Below are 13,337 nucleotides of genomic sequence, written 5' to 3'. Positions count from 1 at the left end.
TATGCTTGCACGCCTCACATTTAAGCCCTTAATCTATTTTGAGTTTATTTTTGTATATGATGTAAGAAAGTGGTCCAGTCTCATTCTTTTGCATTAGCTGTCTGTGCAGCTACCTCATTTATTGAAGAGATAGTCATTCCCCTATTGCATATTCTTGTCTCCATTGTCATAGATTAATCAATCATATAAGTGTGGGTTTATTTACTGGGTGGGTTACTTACTGGGCTCTGTATCTTGTTCTATTGATCTATGTGTCTATCATACCAGTACCATAGTGTTCAATTGCTATAGTTTTGTGGTATATCTTGAAAATCCGGAATTGAGGTAGCTCCGGTGGCGCAGCGGTTTAGCGCCGCCTGCAGCCCAGGGCGTGATCCTGGAGACCCTGGATCAAGTCCCACGTCAGGCTCCAAGCATGGAGCCTGCTTCTCCCTCTGCCTGTGTCTCTGCCTCTCTCTCTCTGTCTCTATGAGTAAATAAATAGAATCTTAAAAAAAAAAGAAAAAAATCCAGAATTGTGATATTTTCAGCTTTATTCCTCTTTCTTTAGATTGCCTTGGCTATTAAGCATCTCTTGGTTCCATATAAATATTAGGATTATTTGCTTTAATGTTGAGAAAGATACTACTGGTATATGGATAAGGATTGCATTGAATCAGTAGATTGCTTTGAGTAGTACGGACATTTTGACAATATTACTTCTTCTAGTCTGTGAACATGGAATATTTTTCCATTTGTTTCATCTTTCATTTCTTTATCAATGTTTTCTAATTTTCAAAGTAAGGATCTTTCACTACCTTGGTTAAATTTATTCCTAAGTATTTTATCCTTTTTGGTGCAATTATTAATGGGATTTTATTCTTAATTTCTCTTTCTACTATTTTGTTACTAGTGTATAGAAATGCAACTGATTTCTGTACATTAATTTGTATCCTGTAACTCTACTGAATTCATTTATTAATTTTAATCATTTTTGATGAAATCCTTAGGGTTTTTACCAATTTAGATGACTTTTATTTCTTTTTTCTTGTCCTCTTAATTGCTGAAGCTAGCACTTCCAGTACTATGTTGAATGAAAGTGACAAGAGTGGAAATCCTTATCTTGGTCCTCATCCTAGGAGAAATTCTTAGTTTTTCACCATTGAATATGATGTAACTTGTGGATTTTTCATATTTGGCTTTTATTATGTTGAGGTATGTTCCCTCCAAACCTATTCTGTTGAAAGCTTGTATCATGAATGGATGTTAAATTTTGTCAAGTACTTTTCTGCATATTGAGTCGATCACATGGTTTATCCTTTCTATTGTTAATATGGTGTATTGCATTGATTTGCAAACATTGAGCCATCTTTGTAACCCTGAATAAATCCTACCATATCGTGGTAAATAATATTTTTAATGTATTATTTAATTCAATTTGCTAAATTTTTTTGAAGACTTTTGCATCTATGTTCATGAGAGATACTGGCCTATAGTTTTTTTGTTTGTTTGTTTGTTTGTTTTTTATCAGGACTTTGGTTGTGGTATCAGGGTAATACTGCTCTTATAGAATGAATTTGGAAGTTTTCCTTCCTCCTATTTTTTGGAATTAATTTGACAGAATAATTCTTGAAATGTTTGGTAGAATTCAACTGTGAAGATATCTGATCCTGACTTTGGTTTCTTGGGAATTTTTTGATTACTGATTCAACTTTGTTATTAGAAATCTATCAGTTTAGATTTTCTACTACTTGAATCAGTCTTGGAAGACTGGGTTTCTAGGAATTTATCCATGTCCCTAGGTGTCCATTTTTTGTATATAAATTTTCATAGTATTCTTATAATCCTTTGTATTTATGAAGTGTTAGTTGTTACTTCTTTTCTTTCATTTTTTTATTTTATATGTGTCATGTATTTTTTCCTCCTTAGTGAGTCTGGCTAGATATTTATCAATTTTGCTTGTCTTTTCCAAGAACCAGCTCTTGATTTCAGTGGTGTGCTCTATTTTTTTCTCTATTTCATTTATTTCTGCTTTAATCTTTATTTATTTTCTTCATTCTGGTAACTTTAGGTTTTGTTTGCTCTGCTTTTTCTAATTCCTGAAGATGTAAGGTTTGTTTGTTAAGATTTTTCTGGATGTTGGCCTGTATTGCTATCAACTTTCCTTGTAGAACTGCCACTGTTGCATTTCAAAGATTTTGAACTATTTTCATTTCCACTTGTCTTCATTTTTTTAATTTACTCTTTGTATTTTTTTGACCCCTTGGTTGTTTAGGAGCATGTTGTTTGCCTCTGTGTTTGTTTGCTTGTTTCCAACTTTTCTTATAACTGACTTCTAGTTTTATATTGTGGACAGAAAAAAAAATGCTTGATATAATTTTAATCTTCCTAAATTTATTGAGACTGATTTTTTGACTTAAGTTCTCTCTCCTGGGGAATGTTCTATGTGCTCTTACAAATAATGCATATTCTGCTATTTGGGAATGGAAACATTCTATATAGATCTGTTAAGTCCATCTGGTCTAGTATGCCATTCAAAGCCATTGTTTTCTTATTGATTGTCTGGATTATCTATCCATTGATGTAGGTAGGGTGTTAAAGTTTCCTACTATTATTGTTTTACTGCCAATTTCTTCCTTTATGTCTCTTAATATTTGCTTTATGTATATAGGTGCTCCAGTTTTGGATCCATTGATATTAACAAATAAATCCTCTTGTTAGAGTGATCCCTTTATTATATCATTATGTAAGGGCCTTCTTTATCTCTTATTACAGTCTGTGTTTTAAAGTTTGTATTATATGATATAAATATTGTTACCCTGGCCTCTTTCTTTCTTTCTTTCTTTCTTTCTTTCTTTCTTTCTTTCTTTCTTTCTTCTTTCTTTTTCTTTCTTTCTTTCTTTCTTTCTTTCTTTCTTTTTTTATTTATATGAACTAACTTTTTCCATCCCTTCACTTTCAGTTTGTATATATCTTTAAATCTCAGGTGAGTCTCCCTTATAGCAACATGTGGATGGGTCATGTTTTTTTTGTTTTGTTTTGTTTTTGTTTTTTTGTTTTTGTTTTTTTGATCTATTCGGTCATCTTCTATCTTTTGATTGGACCATTTAGTTTATTTACATTTAAAGTAATTATTTTTAGGTATATACTTGTTGCTATTTTGTTAATTGTTTTCTGGTTATTTTTGTTGTTCTCTTCTGTCATTCTTCTTCTCTAGCCATCTTCCACTGTGGTTTCGTGGTTTTCTTTAATGTTAGTGCTTGAATTCCTTTTTTAAAATTTTTTTGTATATCTATTATTGGTTTTTGTTTTGTGGCTACCACAGGACTCATATTTACATTCTATGTGTCTAGCAATCTATGTTAGATTGACAGCCATTTAAGTTCAAATACCTTATGAAATCACTACATCTTTACTCTCCTCTCTCTGTTTTATGTATGTCATATTTTATATCTTTTGTTTTGTGTATCCCTTGATTAATTTTTATTGATATAATTGATTTTGCTACTTTTTTCTTTTAGCCTTTATACTGGTTTTATTAGTGATTAATCTACTATTTTTATTACATGTTTACTTCTACCTATGAATTTTTTTTTTACCTAATGAATTTTTTTTTTATTCTTTGTCAAGAATAACACAGAAGTGATGTGCCCTTGGTACAACAATCATGAAAAAAGATAAACCTTATAACTACAAATATTAACCTGATCACTGGAGTAAGCCAGTGTTGATTTTACTCACTGTAAAGTTACTCTTTTTCAGTTTGAAATTAATAAATATATTAGTGGGAAGATATTCTTATTTCTCATCAAACTCCCACTAATTTTAGGCTTCTGCAGCAGCTCTTGACTATAATAGTTACTGCAGTATTATAATGCAGAGAAAAGATGTACCCTAACAATGTATGTATATTATGAAATGGAATACTTTTCATTCTGAAACATCTATGTTTAAGTTGCTGCATGTTTTCCACAGGAAAAAAAGGGGCCTACATTTCCTCTATAGTCATATGACCAAAAGGGTTTCAGTAGTGGAGGAATTCTAGTGTGAAGGGCAAGACTGCTCCCAATTTTTTAAAGTTCTTCTTCATTCTACATTGGAAGTAAAGTCTCAACCAGGCACACTTGTTGATCAAGTTTTGGCCATAAAATGACTAGATGGCCTGATGCCTCTATTCTCTCGTTCAGGTTGTTCAAATCCATGAAGGTTTTTAAGGAAGCCAACCAAAGCACTATCCGAGCAAACATGTCCATTGACCTAACCAGGGAAATTCCTAGACATGTGCTGCTGGTATCACTAAGGTGTGAAGACCAGCTGTGTTTGAATGAAATCCTCATAGCTTGCCTATGTTTAATTTTTTACCTTCATAGAAAACATGTTTCAGGCTGCTGGTAAATAAAAATATAGTGATTTGTGTTTGTAAGATATGTAGCTAGTTTCATGTAATTTTGAGACTTTCTCACATTTGAGAATTCTGTCTGAGAATTTTAGGGGTAAGATAAAACCCTTCTTCCCAGGCCCCCAACATATTGCAGTGCCTCACAGAGATCCTAAAATGTTGCTGAGGAACTAGCTAAAAGGGAAGAGCCTTTAGGACGTGACATGGTCCTAATGATGGGTTTAAAACCATCTCCAGAGCAGGCCCCATTTTTATTGTGCTCCACCATTTCAGTGATTCAAGCACTTTTGTGTCCATTTCTCCTGCTTCTGCTATTAACATTTAACTGGTCTCTACTCTCTGTTTCTGCTTCATGGCACTACTGTAGAGTGGTTAAAAATGCAGCTCTGAAGATCTGGCTCCCAGGCCTGCCTCTTCCGTGTACTAACTGTGTGAACTCAGCTAACATTTAACTGTACTCTGACTTGTTTCCTCAGCTGAAAATGGTAACTACATCATAGTGTAGTTCTGAGAGTTAAGTAGGTTTGCTTAAGAAGCACTAGGATAGCTCCTGGCATACAGGAAGTCCTCAATAAATATTGGCTGTTGTTCAATCTGTGGCTCTCTCCACACCTACTCCCACCAACTGCTTCCTGTCTCACATATATGTGTCTCTTTCAAACTTCAGCAGCTGGAGCTCTGAGTGGTAGGCAGTCACCCACAAAAGGAAGTTCTGGTGGTATGACAATGTTTTCATTCCCAGTTGCCCCCACTATACAACTTGTCTGTTAAATAGATGCCCATGTCTGTTACAGGGTGGCAGGGTAACAATAACTTAAGCATAACCAAGCAGCTTTACACCACTTTTTCACTACTTTTTCCAAAAGTGCTATGAAAATGGCAGTCACTCTGAACTTCATAGGCTTTTTCCCATAGTATACTTGAAAATGATGCAAAGTTTGTGATACTGTTCCTAGTAAATCTGGAGCCATAGCCAGCTATCTGTCCATATTCCTGCCACATTGCTGGCCCTTTTCCCTCCATTAACATGATTGAGTTGCAACAGCCTGTGTCCATCATTATTTAGTCGCCTCAAGAGTCCTGTGTGCCAACTTCTCACTGCCTGAATTCTTTTTTTTTTTTTAATTTTTATTTATTTATGATAGTCACAGAGAGAGAGAGAGGCAGAGACACAGGCAGAGGGAGAAGCAGGCTCCATGCACCAGGAGCCCGACGTGGGACTCGATCCCGGGTCTCTAGGATCACACCCTGGGCCAAAGGCAGGCGCTAAACCGCTGCGCCACCCAGGGATCCCTCACTGCCTGAATTCTGAATCATTTTTGGTATCCTATCCTCTCTCATCTCTCCAGGGATGCTCAGATACCACAGACATGAGCTCTACCATTCAGTACAGCCTCTTTGGCAACGGGCATATCTTGTGTGATTCCTGGGGCCCCAGCAGCCATTTCCCTAATTTGTGGCTCAGTCTCTAGTGACAGTTCCCTGGACATCAACTCTTTGCTTTGCCAATGCTGGCAGTCTGCCCATTTTGCGTGGGCTTCTTTAGGTCCTGGTTAGCACTACTCTTACCCTACTCATACCCCAAAGAACTGATGACCTCCTGAATTGTAAACATGGGTTTATACTGTAAACACATAGTCCCATGATCCCCTGATTGAGCTTTCATGTTTCTATCTCTCGTTAGACCTATAAACCTAGAGGAAAGGAAGTTATTCAATCAAAGCCACACACTAACTGCAAAGAGAATACACTAAGGAGGACCATTTATCTTGCTCACATCAGGTTTTGAGTGGTTAAAGGGGGCTGAGGGTCTTTTAGGCATAATGGACAATAAATATATGAACCACAGGATTTACCGGAACTTGGTTATACCATTTGTGTTGGAGTCATGCTGAGTGGTGGAAAGTGCTCTAAATCAGAGGTCAAAGTGACAAGAATCCTGATCTCAGCTCTGCTTTAAAGCATACTAGATGATCTGGACAAACCATTTAAAATCTCTCCTATGCTCTCAGTTAAGTCAAGCATATCTGTTATTCCTGCCTCATGAAGAGATGTCAGGTTGACATAAAATATCAGCATCTGCATAACTAGAGCAAATTAAAATCCATAAATCTGCGTGTCAGAGTAGGTGGTGAACTTGAGTGGTTGCTAACATTAGTCTCCTAAGGAGCAACCAAACCAGAACTACAAATATTTATCTCTCATTAGAGGCTCCCTAGGACAGAAATGAACAATCCTGGACCCAGTCATACATATAAGGTTATAACAGCTTCTCCAACTGTCATATGTAATGACATAGAGAAGTATTGTTAAGATTAGTTCAGTAGAGCATGATCAAGGATGCTGGAAAGATTATTCTGTCCTTATGAAACAGATCTCGAGTCTTTCATAGACAGATGGACATGTTTAAATTCCTGTGTGGAACAGCACAAACGAGACTGGAGGGATCCACAGTGTAATCAGCTACTGCTCTCTGTGGGCACTGGTGCAATTGCAATTGTCCTGGGTACCTGCTCTTTCTGGCACCATTTCTGTCAGTTCAAGAATGCAAATCCCAGGGACACCTGGGTGGCTCAGTGGTTGAGCATCTGCCTTTGTCTTAGGGCATGATTCCAGGGTTCTGGGATCAAGTCCCATATCAGGCTCCCCAAGGGGAGCCTGCTTCTCCCTCTGCCTATGTCTTCCTCTCTGTGTCTCTCATGAATAAATAAATAAAATCTTTTAAAAAATGTAAATCCCAGATAGATTCAAACTCAGAAGTATAATCGATCACTCTGTTTTCTTGAGAGTAAATATCATTGTGTTGCCTACATAGTATTTGAGATTCTATTAGTTAAATTAAGCAAATTTTATTGAGTACCTACTATGTACAAGGTAATAGACACTTGAATCTTGGCAAGTGGGTCTTGATGACAAGGCTCAGATGGAAACTAGGCAGTTTCAGCTTTTCAGGAATGACCGACTATTCTCAATCACTCAAACATTCAGCTTCATTCACTCTTTTTCTCATCAGGTATCTCTCGTATATGTACTATAACTAGGCTAACAAAGTCTAAAAACATTAAAATTATCTAATCTATACTCAGGATTTCATTTTCCCTCCTCCATTATGCATGCACTGATGACTGTTAGTTTGTGATCCAGGCCTCTCCTTGAGGGGGAACTGATATGCCTGATAGCAACCTTTATTGAAATATGCACAAGGTTGTGGATGCAAGCTGAAAGCATGCAAGCTGCAACTTTTACCTGTGTTTTCTTTTGGCACAGAGGAGACACACCCCACTGGTACACTACTGTCTTCAAAACAGAGACTCTACACACAGATTATAGTAGTTCCTATGTATAGGATTAAACATAACCTTTAAATTAAAGGTATGAAAACATTTTCAAAATTGTGCAGGTGGGGGAAGAGGTAGTGTTTACTCTTGGGTGCACAAACTTCTAATGTCTATATATTAACTGGAGATCCAGGGTAGGAGATGCTTCTAGGGGGGAATAAATTTGAAAGACAGAAAATTTTAGAAAGGCAGCATTTAAGCAATCTGCTTTTTTAAAAAAAAGATTTTGTTTACTCATGAGAGACACAGAGAGAGAGAGAGAGGCAGAGAGAGAAGCAGGCTCCTTGCAGGGAGCCCAATGCGGGACTCGATCCCAGGACCCCAAGATCACGCCCTGAGCCAAAGGCAGATGCTCAACCACTGAGCCACCCAGATGTCCCTAAGCAATCTGCTTTTAAGGGACAACTTGAAATTTTTGCACAGTGACAGAAATGGAGATGTTAGAATAGGAAAACTTTGAAAAAAAAAGTCTAAATTCTTTTTTTTAAAAAAAATCTAAGGTTTAAAATCTTTTTAAGGTTCAGTGGTACCAGAAAGGGTGGTTAAAACAAGAAAAAGGAACATAATAATAGAATTATAATAAGGAAGCTGGAAATATCAAGTTATATTAAAAGGGCCCTGGGATAATGGTCAGTCAATATTTGCTCATATGTGTTGTATCTGCAGTTTGTGTTTAAGGGAAGAGAACAGGAACTCTGTGCGGGGACAAAATAGCCTGGAGGCTTTACCTAAACATGAGCAGCCTTGCATCCTCCAGGCCATTAATGGCTCAGTTTCATAAAATCCATGGTGGGCTACCTGTCTCAGAATAGTGCTTCCGGTGAAGGTACAAACTGATCACCAGAGACAGTAGCTGGAAGGACGGTAAGAGCAGCTGTGTGGGGGAGAGTGGGGCAAGGTTCTGTTCTGGGAGAAACTTACTGAGGACAAAAGAATCAAGAAATGTAAACTTCTCATGTATTTCCGCATTTCTTTTCTATTGTGAGTGTGCTTGTTCCGTGTTATCTCTTGTAGGATCCTAATCATTAGAAATATGGCAAATCGTAAGTCACTGTTGGTATTGTTGTTTCTGTTGGCCTCCTGGATCACTTTTACAGTTTTTAAAAACTCTACAAAGGTAAGAATCTCTTTCTTTCTGTGTCTTACAGAAGTATATTTTTACTTCCTATTTCACCTGTTCTAGCAAAGTCCAAACAACCAGACTCATAGATTATAGTAGGGAAGTCTCAACAGCTTACATGACCTTGAAGAACTGACATATTTGGGGGTGCCCAGGGGACTCCATTGGTTGGACCTCCAACCATTGATCTTGGCTCAGGTCTTGATCTCAGGGTGGTGAGTTGAGACCCCGTGTTGGGCTTCATGCTGGGTGTGGAGATAGAAAGATAAATAAACACACAAACATATATGATAACTATTATTTAGCATGGGAGACGATGATATTGTATGCGTGTATGTGTATGGTGGCATGCACGCTCTCTTCCTTTGTCACTTACATATGCCCCTGCAAGGATTTTCTCCCAATGTTTAGCTTAGCTTCTTCAAGGAATTTCTGAACAACACATTTTCATGTTTATATAGTAAAATTTATCTGCCTTTTTAAACAGTTGATTCTTTTTGGGTATTAAGAAACCTTTCCCTGCTTCAGTGTCAGATTTTTTACCTAAATATTCTTCTTAAACTTTTACAGGTTGCTTTAGACATTTAACCCTGCACCAGATCTGAATTTTATTCTTTCCTGATTTTTATATCCATATGGATAATCACGCTTTCAGCTCTTCTTACTCTGTAGTTGTTTCTATGCTGATTTGCCATCTCATTTTTGTCAGATAGCAACATTTCTGATAAGTATACGTCCCTTTCTGGTCTCTTTGTTCTAGTTCATTGACCTATTTTTCTTCCCTGTATCAATACCACATTGATATAATTAATTTAATGATAATAATAATTAGTTTTATATTTAGTCTTGAAAGCTTGTAGGTCAAGTTACCACTGCTTAATCAACTTCACAAAGTTCCTGGCCAGGCTCGGCCCTTTACTCTTTTATTATATGTTTTAGAATCAGTCTGTCAGATTTGATGGAAAAATCTTACTTAAATTTTGTGTGTACTACATTAACCATGCAGATCAAATTGGAGAAAGTGACATTTTTATTTTTGCTTTTTAGCAACATGTAATCTCTGTACATTTATTTGGATCTACTTCAAGAATTTTTAGTAAATTAAAAAATTTTAGCATACATGTCTTCTACATCTTTTAGATTTATAACTAGGTACTTTCTGATTTTTGTAGCTATTGTAATGGTGTTTTTAAAATACATTTTCTTTTTTTAAAGATTTTATTTATTTATTCATGAGAGACACACAGAGAGAAAGAGAGGCAGAGACATAGGCAGAGGGAAAAGCAGGCTCCATGCAGGGAGCCCAATGTGGGACTCAATCCCGGGTCCCCAGGATCACACCCTGGGCCAAAGGCTAAACCGCTGAGCCCAGGGATCCCTAAAATACATTTTCTAATTCCTTCTTGCTGGTATGAAGGAATGCAGTGGACTTGTGCATATTGAACAGCAAGATTTTGCTTTCCAAGGTCTCAGATTCATTAGCTGATGGTTGCAAGTATCACCTAGCATCTCCTTGAGGATTGAAATATACTTGCTCTAAAGTTTTGTTTTGCATTTTCTATTTCTGTTCCTTGGTCTTTTCTTTATTGAACTTGATACCTTTCTTTTTTGAGTTGGCTTTCATAAAATTTTTACCAATTCTTGGTTGTGTGTATATTCTTACACTTAAGGTTCTGTGGTGGCCAGTCTGGGTCCTGTTACCTGTTTTGTCCATCATATTTGTAGCAGAGCTGCAAAAAGTACTCAAGGCAATGAATGTTCCCCATCTGTCTAGGGTATTGCCCGGCACACAGGGTCATATCCTATATCCTCCAACTTAAATATCTATGGTTTTTACTCACAGTAAAGTACAGAAGTCCCTATTTCTAGCTGCCTGGCCAGACACAGGCAGAAATCTAGGGAAGTGTTAACCATTCCAATACATCTTCCTGTGGGCTACTCCTTTATCCTCTCTTATTCTAATTACCAACTTCCTCCAGTTGTAGAATCCTTGGAGTGGCTTCCATCTTCTACAGACTTCTCATTGACATGCATTTGGAGCCATGGTTTTGTTACTTGATCTAATCTCATCTGCCTTTTGTTCTTCAGATCGATTGTTCTCTCTCTCTCTCTCTCTCTTTCATCTCTCCATCCAATGTGGGGCTCAAACTCATGACCCTGAGATCAAGAGTCTCATGTTCTACCAACTGAGACAGCAACACACTCCTATTTTTCAGATTTCTTATAAATTCTGATCTAATTAAGGTATCTTGTCCTATTTCCCAGAATACTTAGAAATTTTTAATTTTTTCCCTATATTTCATTAGAGTTTCTGGTGAGAAATTGAAACTATAATATGTTCTTTGTCCTCCATCTTGAATCAGGTTTTCCTGTTTATTTTTACTAAAAAAATTTTGGCACAGATTATTACTCTATCATAAATCACTTAAAATTTAAATGTGGAGGTGCAGCAGTTAAAAAATACCGATAATGTATTGTGATTACTATGATAATGTTCATATTTATAGGTCATTACTTATTTTTTAATCTAGTTCCTGCAGCAACCACTGATATAAGTTTTTAAGTTTCTAATTATTATTGTGGATTTCTGTGTTTATCCCTTAAATTCTGTCAATTTTTTCCCACATATACATACATGCACATGTAGGTACAATACACAATTTATGATGCTATATTTTCTTACAAATTGACACTTACCACAAATTGACTCTTAACACAAATTGACTCTTAGAGATAGAGATGTCCATTTCTATGTCTGGTGACACTTTGTCTCGAAGTTTATTTTAACACTAATATTAGCTTTTTCATGCTTATATGGCATGTTGTTTTCCATCTTTACTTTCAATCTTTTTTTTATTATTTCATGTATTTATTCATAGAGACACAGGCAGAGGGAGAAGCAGGCACCATGCAGGAGCCTGACTCGGAACTTGATCCAGGGTCTCCAGGACCACGCCCTGGGCTGCAGGCACAGCGGTTTAGCGCCACCAGGGCTGCCCCTTTACTTTCAATCTATACATAACTTTATGCTTAAATTACATTCTTGGTAAACAGCAAATAGTTGGGTCTTGCTTTTTTAGCTCTGTCTTGTAATAGAACATTTAGCCAACTTATTGTTAATGAAATTACTGAGTGGATTTAGGTCCACCAATTTGCTGTTAGTTTTCTGTTTAGCCCCTTTGTTCCTCTTTTTGGATTAATTGAATTCTTTTAGAATTTCCTTTTAGTTTCTTTATTATTTTTAAAGCTATAAGTTTTTTTTAAGTAGTTCCTCTAGGAATTAAAATACACATTCTTTTATAGTTAATATCAGGTAAGGTCATGCTACTTCATGTGATCTGTAATAAACTTGCCACCCTTTACTTTCATTTATTAGCCACCCCATTCATTATGCCATCATTGCCATATTATTACAAAATTATAGTTTTTACTTTAAATAATTACATGCATTTTAGAGAGATTAGAAGACAAACACATAGTCTTTTATATTTATCCATATAGTTGCCATTTCTGGTGCTTTTGGTTCTTTCCTGAAGATCTGTGTTTCTCTTTGTGTAATTTCCCTTCCACTGGAAGAACTTTATTTAGTTAATACCCCCTTAGAATGCAAGTCCAGTGCCGTTCCTTACTGCAGGTTTCAACATCCCTCCAGTGTCCATCTGCTTGTAGCAGTCACTTTCCAGCACTTGGGGAGATTTTTTTGGTTTTGATTTAGAGTTTATCATTGTTGGCTGCAGGAGAATTGTTCTGAAAAACAATTTTATAGCATTTATTAAGACCTTTAGCAGCATTCACCACATTGAACCAATAATTCTATTTCTTGAGTTCTTAGCAAATAACCTGGCTTGCAAAGATTTATACCAAAAGGTGTTCTTTTTTTTAAAGATTTATTTATTTATTTATGAGAGAGAGAGAGTCTCTCTGAGAGAGAGAGAGAGGCAGAGACACAGGAGACACGCCGGGAGCCTGATGTGGGACTCGATCCCGGGACTCCAGGATCGCGCCCTGGGCCAAAGACAGGCGCTAAACCACTGAGCCACCCAGGGATCCCCCAAAAGGTGTTCTTTATAGAAGCATAAGTAAGAGAAAAGTTGAGAGTGATAAATATCCAAAAAATATGGGAATATGTAAAATATTAAGCCATAGCCATAGGTTGGGATACTACATGAGGCAGTGATATAAGGTGGAGTTTTTATAACACTGCTTTTTAAAATGCCAAAACTCATGGGTAATATTCAATTTGTTCACAATCATGTGAAATGGCATATAGAGAATGCAAGAAAAATCACCAAAATATTAACACTAATTATCCATGATTGACAGAATTGTCACTGATTTTTGTTTCCTATACAGTTCGGCATTCTCTCACTTTTTAATAATCAGTGTTATTTTATGATTAGAAAATGAGTGTTTATAAACATAAGTTTATTATTCCCTGAGTTAACTAAAACAATCTGAAAAATACTAATAAATATCCTAGAATGTTTAAGCAAAGTATAAA

General features: G+C 36.4%; 1 protein-coding gene and 1 long non-coding RNA gene across 25 annotated transcripts in view; one reads left to right on the top strand and one right to left on the bottom strand.

Annotated features, from left to right (window-relative positions):
* The window catches only part of NXPE4 (neurexophilin and PC-esterase domain family member 4), a 49,019-nt gene that overhangs the window by 18,885 nt on the left and 16,797 nt on the right, over positions 1-13,337 (top strand). For 13 of the 24 annotated variants that reach the window (XM_072822084.1, XM_072822087.1, XM_072822085.1 and 10 more), the window contains one exon: positions 8,731-8,833. The exons of 8 other annotated variants lie outside the window; for them this stretch is intronic. In XM_072822084.1, coding sequence (XP_072678185.1) covers positions 8,731-8,833 — 103 coding nt within the window. Of the gene's footprint in view, positions 1-8,382; positions 8,581-8,730; positions 8,834-13,337 lie in introns of all 24 variants that reach the window. 3 more of the 24 variants (XM_072822105.1, XM_072822103.1, XM_072822099.1) reach the window with 2 other exon arrangements.
* The window catches only part of LOC140631002 (uncharacterized), a 39,963-nt gene continuing 37,576 nt past the window's right edge, over positions 10,951-13,337 (bottom strand). Inside the window, exon 3 of the long non-coding RNA XR_012028655.1 lies at positions 10,951-12,583. This is a non-coding gene — a long non-coding RNA (uncharacterized lncRNA). The remainder of the gene's footprint in view (positions 12,584-13,337) is intronic.

The sequence above is a fragment of the Canis lupus genome, chromosome 3 (assembly GCF_048164855.1).
Source record: "Canis lupus baileyi chromosome 3, mCanLup2.hap1, whole genome shotgun sequence".
In the NCBI taxonomy this organism is placed as follows: domain Eukaryota; kingdom Metazoa; phylum Chordata; class Mammalia; order Carnivora; family Canidae; genus Canis; species Canis lupus.
The sequence above is the reverse complement of the archived record's forward strand: the minus strand, read 5'-3'. Positions and strand labels throughout refer to the sequence as shown.